This window comes from Tenrec ecaudatus, chromosome 8 (assembly GCF_050624435.1).
Source record: "Tenrec ecaudatus isolate mTenEca1 chromosome 8, mTenEca1.hap1, whole genome shotgun sequence".
NCBI classification, from domain to species: Eukaryota; Metazoa; Chordata; class Mammalia; order Afrosoricida; family Tenrecidae; genus Tenrec; species Tenrec ecaudatus.
In genome coordinates, this window is record NC_134537.1 from 85,816,318 (window position 1) to 85,829,973 (window position 13,656).

Below are 13,656 nucleotides of genomic sequence, written 5' to 3' on the forward strand. Positions count from 1 at the left end.
TGAGGTTTACTTGGCTCACACCAGCCCTAAGAAGTCAAAGAACCTTCAGGGTGGCGAGGAGAGGTCGTGGGGAAGGAGAAGCTGGGATTCAAGATGTAGCTGAAGCTCTAGGGGGCAAAAGCAACTGGCCGGTTGCTTAGTTTGGAACCCAAGTAACAGTTGTTAAACTGTTGTTCTTTTAAAGGCTGAACGCTTGCAGGTGGAGGTGGAGGGGGGTGGGGGAGTTGACTTTGACTAACCAGAACCTGAGTATTTTTCACTTAATGATTTCTACTTCTAAAATGCTCTTGGTCAAATGAAATAGCGTGCGTGAGTCTGCACACACAGGAGCAATCTCATCCTGGACCGGGTAGGTGACTGGCGTGTGTGCCAGGATCATCTTTCTCATCGTGAATGATACACACATAACACATCCCACTATTTATGCCGACAAAGATGGAGATGGACATGCAGTGAGTAACATGAAAATTAGACAATTGGGCCCAATCTGTTCATTCAGTGACCACTACAGGCTGCTCGGGGGAAATGTAAGAAAAATCAGACTTTTCCCAAGTGCCCTGGTGATTTTCAAAACAATAGCAGAGAAATGAGTACACATACATGTGCAGCATGTTCTACTAGAGAGAAGCCCTTCACACCCTACCCCTGTGTCCTGATGGCAGCTCAGCTCTGGGAGAGACAGAGCAGGAGGAGATTCTCGACCAGGAGGCCCCAGGGCTCACCAGTGTTCCTGTGAGAGGGACAGAGCTCCTCCCCCGGGCACTCCCTGAGCAAATCCATCAAAGACCCTGTGGAAGCAGATATTGCATCTTCTGGGACATTCCTTTAATTTGTAGCCAACATATGAGCAACATATCTATAATTTCAGTTTTCTCCATATATGCAAATCAGCGCTTTGAATAGTAAAATGATGTGTGTGTGTGTGTAATCTTTGGAAGGGGGTGGGGGTGGAGAGATGAGGCTCTGACTGATTTAGAGTATTTTTGTCACCCAGTGTGTTTACCGTGCAGCAGAGGGCAGCTGTTTGTGTTTGCTGATTGGAACCAAATGGGGCCTCTCTTGCTCTAAGCGTCTGGGGACTTCAGTCAATGCAGGGAGGGCTTCCCTCCAACTCTGCCCTGGAGGCAGCGAGGGGAGGGGAAAGGGTCAGAGGAGACCCAGGTGTTGTAGCCACGTCTCAGCACTTCCTTTGCTCTCCATCAGTTCAGGCCCAGTCAGCGCTACAGAGGGGGAGCCTTCTGCTCAGAGGTCTCACTGGCATATCTTGCTGGGGGCTTACAGCAGTCTTTGTAACTCCTCAGCAGCAGAGCTAAAACTCAGCCTTGGGAGTTAGTTCTAGAAAAGATAGGGCACTGACACCATCTTTACCACCTGGAATTGTATCCAAAATGACATAGGCTTGCATGACCCATGACATAGGGTTGCAATAAGGGTTAAATGAACTAATTACAAAGTGCTCGGCACAGTGCCTGTAAGATAGTATGCCCTCCACCCATCGTAATAATGGTAATAAGGAATTGTGATTGAATATTACCACTACATTAAAAAAAAACCCTGCTATTAAAGGAAAAACACTTCAGATGTTGCTGACATTATAATGCTAAGTGAGGGAACTTTACTTGATTCCGATTATACACAAACGCTTCCTAAAATGTGCTCCTTCATCAAATGGTAATGGGGGTTCAATGCAGGGTAATGCTCTGACCCTGCAATAGATCTGAAGATATTTTCAAGAAAAACCTGGCAATGAGAGAAAGCTGGTGTTGATGCGAGCAACGCAGCGAGTGCGGGTAGCTGTGCTGGTGCGCACAGGGAGCCGTTTGGGCGTGGGTCGCATGTTCCCAGGCTGAGTAAGGGCACCAGGGCTGGGAAGCAGTGGCAGAGAATGGACCCTGGGCATGAAAGGACACCTGGCGGAGACTCCCACACACCTGGGGGTACGAGCAGGAGACACGCAGAAACGCGGTCTTACAAGGAACAGCGCATGCTCAGCAATTCTACAGACCAAGAACGTGTCTAGCTATCAGAGAGATAGACACGCTCTTATTTCTGTCTTTTATTCCAGATAGTCTCCAACCCTCATTCGTACTCAAAAATTACCAGTAGATGTAATCTGACTTCTGGGGAGTTGATTCGGCAAAGAACACCAGAATGAAAGACTGTGCTATCCAGGGCTGGGAGTCAGGAGAGAAAACAGTTCACTGCAGTGCCGACACTGTATTAATATGATGTTAAAGCCTAAGGTAAATGTAAAGTTCTTAAAAGATACAGAGCGGAGAAAATCTAATAATAGTCATATTAGTTCAGAATAATGGACTGTTAACAAAAATGTAAAAGTAGAAAGAAGAAGGAAAACTAGAAAAAAATAAGAAAATGTTCATATCTATTGAGGGGCTCAACAGAGGCAAATGATTGGAAAAGAATAAAATGTGTTTACTAATCTTCAACCTCATTGGAAAAACATATCTCTATATACATTTTTGAAACTGTATAGGGGAAAGGGAAAAGACAAATGCCTTCTTATTTTATACTAGCAACAATAAATATAATGCTTTAAATGTGAACAAAAAGATAAATGGAATAAGGTATGTAAAGCAGTACACATGGAACATAGCAAGACTAATAGTTACAGATTAATTCACACCCACAAATAAATAAATTGTGCTGACCACTTTCCCTGAATCTCGTGCAGTTAACTAGGATAAACTACTCACAGTTTAGTACATAACCACCTAGACAGTTTGGAACTAAAGATGAAAATCAGAAATAGAAAATTACAAAAGAGACAGAGAATCATAGATAGGAGATGAAATGTTCTTTCCATGTAAAAAATAGAATCTTATGCACAACATCTTATGAAAATCTCAATGAAATGGATGGTTTTTCGAGAAACACTACAAAAGAGATTGAAAAACAAAGCATGAATTCAAGGTTTCTGGTTAGCCATCAGATGGGTGATTGCCCATTTTCATGGAGAATTACATAGGGTTGGGTAAGCCTGAGTGGGAGGAGTTGATGGGACTTTGAAGTGGGAATTCCCAGCAGGTAATTGGCTGTATCTTGGGCAAGCCATCTGGGCTAGCAGGTCTGTGATGGTCAGTGCCGCATAGAGAGGAAATCATGGGGCATTCATCTTGTAGGGAGAATGCGCAGCAAAGTAGAAGACTGGTGTGATCATAATCTTGGGAAGCGTCAGCATTTGCCAGACAGGCAGAGGAAGACCGGTTCTCAAAGGGGGCTGAAATGGCCAGAGAGGTGGGAGTACAGCAGGACAGTGTGATTACAAGAACATTTGAGTTGTAATTCTCTCAAACGTGAATAAACAGAATACCAGTGCTAAGTTAAGTTTTATAGAGTGGGGGATAGAACAGAAAGCCTCAATTTCTTTTTCAAACCTGGCACAAAACAAAAAAATAGTAGTTGAACAAAACCATGCATGCCACCCCAATTGTTAACATGGCCCCCAATCCCTGAAGACAACATCACCACCAACCATGATAACTGACTCTTGTTGAGCACTTCTTTTCTTAGGAATTTAACTGATGTAATCTTCATGCCAGTATTGTAAGAAAGTATTAATAAATTTAATTCAGAAATATACTAAGAAAAGTATTGATCACATCCATAAATAGACATTTAATTGTGAGTGCTTGAGGTGTTTATTAGAAAGGACAAAAATTGATTGGACAAAGGAGAACGTTAATATGATTGTAATTCTAAAATTCCAGCAAGTCTTGATTTAAAAAACCCCAACAACTCTTGTAACATATGTCTCAAATGGCCAATACTACATTTCGTAGTTGTGCCAGTCTGGGTAAACTAGGGAAACAAAGCCACAGAAACTCATATATGTTTAAGAGAGAGTTTTATATAAAGCGTACATTAAGAAAGCATCCCAACCCATTGCTGTCCAAGCCCATAAGTCCATCATTAGCCCATATGTCCATACCCATCTACAAAGTCCTCCTCAATCTCAAAAAACAAAACAAAACATGCATTGATGCCGACTGCAGGAGGAAAGCCAAATCAGTGAGCGTGTAAGCATCTCAGCGCTGGCAGGGTCTCCACATGACTGCTCCAGCACCCAGGGCTGCATCAGGGTAGGTTCATGTGACTTCTGCTCAGGGATGTCTTGCAGGAAGTGAACCTTGCCAACCAAAGCAGGGAACTAGCTAAGTTAAGGCAGTTGCACCCTGGTCTGACCATCAGAGAGCAAGAGACCCCAGAACTAGAAAGGTGAGACTCACTGGGCCATTTATCTCTCTGCCTTTCAATTAACCCCACATGTGTTTATCGCCCAGGTTGCCACAATAAACCTTAACTATCTCAGTAGTGAATGTAGTTACGTCTAATGTAGTAACATTTGTCAGTGAATGTGGTAACATCTAAAAATCACAACACCTATTATAATTCTTATGTGGAGAAATAGTTTGGGAAGTTGAGATGAAGAGAATTAGAGGTACATCTATTAAACAGAGCAAAACTGATCATTATATGTTGATGATATAAATGTACGAGCCCAGGAGAATGAATCGAAAAGTAATCATGTCTATCATAGGTTTGTATACACTATAACACAGATAAAATAACCATTCTGTAAGACAATAAAGTCATTTTTGTGTGCTGGGAACAGTGCCAGGAGCTGGTTGTGAGCGTACTTGTCATACCTTCCTTGTTCAGAGGTCCACCTTTCACCTGCTAGTCCCCAGTGGAAGGCACCGTGGCTGAGTGAGCCTCACTTTAGTTCTCAAAGCGACATCCTTGCTTTTTAGGACTCTAAAGGACCTTTTGTAGCAGATTTGCCTAGTGCAACACATCACTGGGTTTCTGGACTGCTGCTTCCCTGGGTGTTGATGGCATTCTTGACAACTTCAATCTTTTCTCCGTTTACCATGACCTGGCCTATTTGTCCAGTTGTGTGGGTTTTTGTTTTCTTTACATTGAGGTGTAATCCATGTTGAAGGCTGTAGTCTTTGGCCTTTATCAGTAAGTGCTTCAAGTTTTCTTGACTCTCAGAAAGCAAGTTGTGTCATTTGCATATAGCAGGTTTTTTCCGAGTCTTCTTCTAATCCTGATGCCATGTTCTTCTTCATATAGTCCAGCTTCTCAGGTTATTTACTCAGTCTACCCATTGAATAAGTATGGGGAAAGGATACAACTTACACCTAACTTACACCTTTCCTGATTTTTCTTCACAGAGGAACCCCTTACTCTGTTCTAGAAAACCAGCCTCATGGTCTGTGTGCAGCTTCAGTATGAACACGCTGGAATGTTCTGGAATTTCCATTCTTCACAAAGTGATCCATAATTGATTATCATCCACATGGTTAAATATTTTTATTTGCATGGTCAATAAAGCACAAGTCAACGTCTTTCTATTAATCTTTGATCCCAGCCAAGATCGATCTGCCATTAGCAATAACATCCCTGGTTCTGTATCCATATAGAGATCTGTATGTCATGTCAATGTGTGTATCTATAGATGTCAGTTTAAAAGTCACTTGTTTATAAGGACACACTAGGATATGATAATTCAGTATAGATGACAAAGTGTTAAAAATCTCAATGTGTAATGTTCTTTTCATAAGAAAAAATTCCCAATAACAACATATGCAGAAAGTATTAATATTACATGCCCAACATTAGCAACCATGTAAGCAAATTATAGGATGTGTAGAGAAAAATAGGCAGCAATTTTAAGTAATGTAAGGCAAGAATATTTAATAGCACAGAGGAAAATTGATGATATATTGCAAGTGGATAACAAGCAGGTTCAATAGCAGTCTGGCTTGCATGCAAGTCATTTTTAATATGTGGGAGTGCCACAAGTTCATGAGAAATTTCCATTATCTTTCATTTTCAGTTTTTTACAAACTTATTGAAGTCTCCTCACCTGTGCATACATTTAAGTCTGAAATGATAAAAGCAAAAAAAAAATGTTGACCTAAGTTATCTCTAAAGTAGTAGGGTTATAGATGGTTTATTTGTATAATTTTACAATCACTTAACAAAAAGTATCATTTTTAGAGTTACAACAATAACAACTCTGCAGAAGGCATATTTCCCAAGAAGGAAGATGCCAAGGAAATGCGCACTCTTGTGCTCATTGCTGCCCGAGGAGAGTAATGCGTGACTTTGATTTATTCGGTGTTTTAAAAATCTTTTTAAATAGAATCATGTGTTAATCATAAAACCAGGTTTAAAACAACAAATTTCCAAAAACTAAAAATAAGGAGAAGGAAAAATAATAAAGGAATCAATGTAAGAAACACTTTAAAATAGCAGAGGTGCTAAATTAATCCGTCCATCCCATCATGCATTCTCTCAGTTTACACTTGCTGACACAAAATGTTTACTTATGTCCCTGGCATGGTCTTGTGCAATGGGAGCGTATTGGGGGAGCAACACAAGGGTGAATTTTGTGTCTATAGAACTTGTAGTCTAGAGGAGGAGCCTGATATAATCACATGGTTATCTTATCTAAATATAATTGCAAATGGTGGAACATGCTAAGCATCAGGTAATAGTTTCATAAGAATAAATTCATAAATGTATTATATATGTATATTACAGGTAAATATTTAAGACACTAATCATGAAGAAGATATTTAAGTGAGGAATTGATAGATGATAGACACACACTTGGGAGAGAGAAGGGAGATCGAAGAGAGGGAAGATGAATATAAAAGTAGACTGTTGGCATTCATAAGGAATTGGGATATAGTTGATTGCATTCATATCTTTAATTATTTAAGAATGAGAAAATTATAAAGTGTGCATACATAAAAAATGGAAGAATAATCACAGTTACTGAAAAATTTTCAATGCTAGTCTATTGGATACTATAAACATTACTATAAAATTTCAACTTTTGTTTGCATTAACCAATATGAATTGCAAAAACACACACAATTGATATCGTCCATTATTTATCAGTTGCTAGACAGGTGGCACCAGGTGCTTTCTATTACCTGTGGGATGTTAATTAGATGATTTACTTTATGACCAGGACACATACTCAAAATAAAACTTTGCTTTTTCAGCATTAAATGAACCCACTATAGACTACGGCTTTCAAAGGCTGCAGAAAGTCATCCCAAGGCATCCTGGAGATCCTGAGAGGTTAGCTAAGGTAAACTGCTGTGAGAATTTTACATGTGAAAATGTTTCTGTAGGATTTTGGCAAACAGACAAATCCAGTCATTTACCTGCCTTTAAAATGAATTGGGCTTTGAAATTTAGAACTAAGTCTCTTGGAATTTTTCTAGCTCTAGATACAAGAGGAGTATAACATCTCTACTAATTATGAGCTATATTGTGATTAATCTCTGCAGAAATCTATAATCTGAAATCGAGCTCACAAAAAAAGTATACTATAGGAATATTCTGCTTATAAAACATTGCTAGCTTTTTGTAAAAAGGTAATTGTATAATTGCTTCAATGTGTAAGTTCTCACTCCATTGCACTGATGTATGGCTTTTTCTACTTATGAAGTATGGCTTTATTTACTTATGGCAGTAAAACATTAACCCCAAATCTAGTATTTAATGATTACTTATGATGCCCACCGGAATTTAACAGAGTGAAAAACACCACCATCTACAATTTCTATCAAATACGTCACTTTTAAATGAACTTGCTTATGAAAATTGCATGAAGAATCTGACCCATTATTTTGCCTTTTTGAACTTAAAAAAATATACCAAGGTATTAGTTGTCATTCAAACCAAACCAAACTCACTGCCATTGGGGGTCAATGCTGACTCACAGTGAGCCTAAAGGACAGGGAAAAACTGCCTCTGTGGACATCTGAGACTGTACCTCTCTATGGGAGTAGAAAGCCCCATTTTTCTCCCATGGAGCAGCTGGTGGTTTCAAGCTGCTGAACTTGCAGTGAGCTCAATGTGTAACCACTATGCCACGAGGGCTCCTGGTTGTCATTCAGTTAATGAAAAATGATTGAAACTTAAATGCCATTTGTATTTTTGTTTTAAACAAATGAGAAACCACTGTGTCCTGTTTACTATGCTGTGATGGAAATTCAAATACCACAGTTGATTCGACTTCACACCTTTATTTGCCTCTTGGAAAAATCCCCAGCCCCACCATTAAATTAGATGATATTTGGAAAGTAGGTTAATAGCAATTTAAAAGGTTGTAAAAAACAGGAGGAGGAAAACACAGAATGAGAGGAAAGGGATTACTGATTACTAATTCTCCCCAGTTAAAATGAACAGGGAGAAATATTATTGAAAGAATTCATCTTTATTAGAATAAAATTTTACAGAATGCATTGCCAAGATAATTTCAGGACTCTGGACAGCACCTTGGCATGCAGCTAGACTCAGGTCAATCAATCATTAAAAATATATTTGGCTAATTGGCGCACGAGTGTGTTTTTTAATAGACTTGTCTGAAAGCATTTTAAAAGTAGGATTTCCATGACATTGTTTGTGGTAACTAACTCCATTTTCAATTTCGTTGATTCTTTTGTTTGTTTCAGTGGCACAGCCATTTGTGGAATGATTTTATAGAAGTTAATTGCATGTAGATAACATATTTATGGAGGGATTAATATATTGAATTGTATTCTGTCAACCCATATATACAACTTCTTGACTAATGGTTTACAATTTAGGGGCTGGGGGGATGTGTAGGCAGTTCCCTTCACTTTGCCATTTCAGTATTGACTCTTTGATGAGAGCCCGCCCTTCCTCTTCTTTACCAGGAAATGCTGCTGAAAAGAGCTGCCGATCTAGTGGAAGCCCTCTATGGTACACCACACAATAACCAGGTTAGAGCCTTAAATTCTGTGTACTGCTGAGCTGACAATTCACTCTGATAAAACACTCCTCTCCACCTGCCATTTCGCAGGACATCATTTTGAAGCGAGCCGCAGACATCGCTGAAGCCCTGTACAGCGTCCCCAGGAATCCCAGCCAGATCCCCACTCTCTCCAGCTCTCCAGCTCACAGCAGCATGATGGGGATCAATTCTTATGGCAGCCAGCTTGGGGTCAGCATCTCAGAGTCAACCCAGGGAAATAATCAAGGTATGGCCTTTCCTGGATTCAAAATCTAAGCATCATAGACATTTACTCTGCTGGAGTGGAAGTTCAAGTTCAAGGTGGAGTCGTGTACTATGAAAAAGAATGTGTCTGTAGTTAAGAAATACAGTCATCTGTGGGATTTTCTCAATAGGGTAGATGGTATCTTGGTTGATTTTGAGCTTTACCAGTTAGAGCTCTTTAACTTGAAATCTCTAAGGAAAAGATTTAGAAAGGTGAAGGCTTACTGAAGAGGAGCCCTGGTGCTGCAGTGGTTAAGCGCTGGGCTTCTCTCTCCCTGGTCAGCAGTTTGAAACCACCAGCAGTACCAGGAGAGAAAGATTGGGCTTCCTACTCCCATAAACAGCCACAGCAGGGGTTCTCAACCGTCCTCATGCCACGACCCTTTCGTACAGTTCCTCATGTTGGGTGACCCCAACCCCAACCACTAAATTATTCTTGTTACTACTTCATAACTGCAATTGTGCTGTTATGAATCGGGAGACCTCTGTGAAAGGGTCGTTTGACTCCCAAAATGATTGTGACCCTCAGGTTGAGAACCACTGAGTTACAGTCTCAGAAACCCACGGGGGGGGGGGGTCACTATTAGTCAGCCTTGACTTGATGGCAATGAAAAGGTTTATTGAGAGTAGGTTTAGAAGCATCCAGTGAATAAAATTTCTATCTTTGCTCTTGGGATAACCAGATTGAATAATGCAGCAAGGATGAGTTATTGCCAATATCATTTATTATACCCAACTCTCTCATCCTGGTAACCAATGGTGAAAAGCTTGGTTTTATTCCACAAATTCTAATGCTGTGTTACATCATTTATAAGTCCATAGCAGCAAAGATATATGGGGAAGGATGCTTTTATGTGTAAAATAGTGCTAGGAATATTCCATTGAGGCCAATTTAATCTTAAGGTGCCACACTAAATTGAAGATTGAGGCAGGTTTTGAAAGACGTAAATGTTCCTGATAATATCCTAAGTCTTGGAATATTTTGATTTATGCTTTTTTAAGAGCACTAAATGACCTAGCAGGTTATTGGGACATATTTCCACCCCACCTCCCACCCTCAAAACGATGCTACGGTTTGTGTTTCATTTGGAAAACACTAAGCCCAGAAAGCGAAGTTGGACTGGGTGTCCCTAGGCCCTTTATGGCGTAACTCTACAAAAAGCTGCTGCTGGGAACAGCATTGGCCAAGCTTGATTCGACTTCGGAATGCCCTTCCCAAGGATGCCAACGAGCACCCGGAGGAGTCCAGTGCTACAGGAAATGCGACTTGGGAGCTCCCATCCACAGTGCAAGGCTCACTCACTCCTTGGTGTGAGACAGGGATGTGAGGTGGAAAGAAAGAGCCAAGAGGAAATATCAGGGACCCAGGCTTATGGGAGGTGGGAAAGAGAGAGGGAGGTATACTGTTCAACGGCAACCTTGAATAGATTCAGACAGAGAAGAGCTGCCCCATAGGGTTCCCAAGGCTGCATGTAAATCTTTATGGAACTAGACTGGCATCACTTTCTCCCATGGAGCCTCAGATGGGTTCAAACTGCCAACCTTTTGCTTAGCAGCACTTGACCACTGAGGCATCAGGGATTGAGGGAGAATGTAAAAGAGGCTAAAAACAAAGCATCCGCTTTCCACTACTGACCAGGACATCTCGGTGTCATTCTATTGTCCGGGGCTGTCTTGGGCCCGTTCTAGCCACACACCTGCTCCTCTCGTGCAGGCTGATTTACATGCGTTTTCTTTTGGTTGTCAAGGATACATTCGCAACACAAGCAGCATCTCTCCTCGGGGATACTCTTCCAGCTCCACACCTCAGCAGTCTAATTACAGTACCTCCAGTAACAGTATGAATGGCTACAGCAACGTCCCCATGGCCAACCTGGGCGTTCCAGGGTCACCAGGTTTTCTCAACGGCTCACCCACAGGCTCCCCTTATGGAAGTAAGTGCCGTTTCCACTTGAATGGCGTTCTAGCTCTCTGGGCCTCTGGTTTTTACTATTCAACTTTTGGGGGGAAAGGTGTATTCCCTGATCTTCGCGGCTCATTCATGAGGAGCCCACTGTCTCGATGATAAGTTCACCCTGACCCTTGTTCCTTTTTCTTAGCTGGGCTTTGGCTCCTTTGGCTTCTCCAAACTTTCTGAGGGAAAGAACAGGAATGAAACCATCCAGCCATTTACAATGAGAATATGTGGCATGGGAGGTTGGGAACAAGTGATTAGGTCCTGATTCAGGTACACTTTTTCATTAGGTGTTTTCATAGGTAATATTTTATTCCATCATTAGCAGAACTTCCTGCGGTTAGTATCATCCTCTCCATTGCATGCATGCACAGATGTCCGCTGACTTGGGCAAGCTCACCCAGTTAGAAGAAAGCAGGCCTGTGCTATGGATGGAGGATGCACGCCCTCAGGTTATTGTGTGCAGCACTGCATGGTGCCTTCTAACTTTGTCTCATGACTCCGCCCTCCCTTAGGTATGTACAGAGAGTTGGGAGCTCCCTGCTTCTGCTAAGGCAGTAGACTGAGACACCGCCTCTGGAGCTTAACCGATGGTCTAGCAGCAATTTAGATACTCTGGGAAGTGACAGAGACTCTTTGGGCTGCTTTGGGGGCTAACTTTGGGAACTTGCCAAATGATCCCAGGGCCTGAGAGCATCTGAGTGTTTTCTAAACCTACTAAGGTAAACCTTCAGGTCAAGGGAGAACATAGCAAGGAGAACTTGCAGTGATTGAGTCGAAAGTTCTTGAAATGTTGGGTCTACTAGCAAGGCTCTGCAGCACGCTCTCTTTAACCCACAGTGTTCCTTTCTGCCAGGAGCTTCAGGAGCATGAGGACAGCACACAGCTGTGTCCACCAGGGCTCTGGCAGCAGCATTTGTGGGCCTGGAGGCAGGGTCTCCCAGTCTAGGGAATGCTGGCTCCCCGGGGATCACAGTGATGAGTTATTTCTGGGTTATCTGTCTAATCCGTATATTCAACACTTTCCACCAGGTAACAGCGGGTAGCTGAGGGTAGCACTCCGCATCCAAACCAACGCTTGTTTCTGGAGATGCATGACTTCTGCATTGTGCCCTGTCAGATGACGCAGACTGATTTAGCTTAGATGGACTCAGGAAAATGAATAGTTGGTTTATTTGTTTGCTTACTTATTTGTTTTTACCTTATCTTCTTCCACAAGTTTTTCTTTTTTTTCCCTGTGGGGGGTGGGGTAGGGTTGGGGCAGATCTACTATACAAAAGTATAATATAGAAAAGAAGACACTAAAAGGAAAGAAAAAAATCTATATGGTTCGATAAATTCTAAGGCAAGTATGGAAGTGGGGCAGTCTATCCAAGAAAGCCCCTATTTAGTTCTGAGCCTAGGAGATGCTAAAGCAAAGAAGAAGAATATATCATGTGTGTACATACCCACACACATATACACTCATATATACATACCTGCATAAATATGTATGTATACATACACACATATTGCACACACACATATATACACTCATATATACATTCGTGCATAAATACATATATATACTACACACATACCACACACATATATGCTCATGTATACATACATGCATATATACACATGTATACTACACACATAGATACATGCATATATACACTCATATATATGCATACACACATAACACACACAGTGTTAGGTTCATATGTTGTTATCATTATTTAAATAGCTCAGGACAACACAGTTTTTTTATGTTGTTGAGTCCTTGGTAAGATTTCTCTATGAAGTCTCACCAAGAAGACATGAATGACATGTGGTGAAGTTATAAAATCTCCAACCCCTAAAACAAGGGTGAGACAGTGAGTGCATAAATAATGTCACATGGCAGTGAGGACGGCAGTACGAGCAGTTACTCTGGAACCACGTTCCACGCTGCAGTCTAAACATCACATTCACATGGTGGCCAGTCAGACCGACACAACTTTATGACACAGGTATATAAAATTATTATTCTAATCATTGTAATATGGAAGAGTTATTAAATAATGTATTCAAGAACTCAGAGTCAACAAATGGTAAAAATGAAACTAGAGCATACATCGTCAGATTCAGAATACTATGTTTTTTTATGATAAAAGATACCTAATATACTTAGAAAATGTCATTAGGTCAAACAATTTGAAATTTCTTCTCCAGGATCACTTTTGATTGACAGACACACCTATATATACAACAGGAAGGTGCACATAAAACCAAAGTTCAAAGCACAGGAATAAGCCAGGTTCCAGCTCATACTTTCCCAGGTTTATCCAAGGAAGACTTGTCTGCGCATGTCTCTGCAGTCGGTGGCTGTCTGCAGTAATAGACTTGCTTTTGTCTCATTAAGGTACCTTCAGAAAAAACGCAGTCCAATCATCACAGTGGCTTCTGGGGTGATCTGAAGGACCACTTGAATGAAAGGCAAAGAGGCCAGTTCAAACCGTTATGATAACTTTTGCGGACTCCACTGGGGATACTTTCAGTCGATTTTCGGCAAGAGCAGAAGACAAGCTGACAGGGCCTTATTGGGAAGGAGCTTTAAGCAAACTGAACACTGCTTTGGTGAGAAAATGTCCCAGAGAGCCGTACTGAG

General features: G+C 41.2%; 1 protein-coding gene across 1 annotated transcript in view; it reads left to right on the forward strand.

Moving 5' to 3' along the window:
- EBF2 (EBF transcription factor 2) overlaps positions 1–13,656 on the forward strand; it is a 212,435-nt gene that overhangs the window by 183,079 nt on the left and 15,700 nt on the right. Inside the window, exons 11-14 of the mRNA XM_075556487.1 lie at positions 7,044–7,132; positions 8,730–8,795; positions 8,876–9,053; positions 10,819–11,004. Coding sequence (XP_075412602.1) covers positions 7,044–7,132; positions 8,730–8,795; positions 8,876–9,053; positions 10,819–11,004 — 519 coding nt within the window. The remainder of the gene's footprint in view (positions 1–7,043; positions 7,133–8,729; positions 8,796–8,875; positions 9,054–10,818; positions 11,005–13,656) is intronic.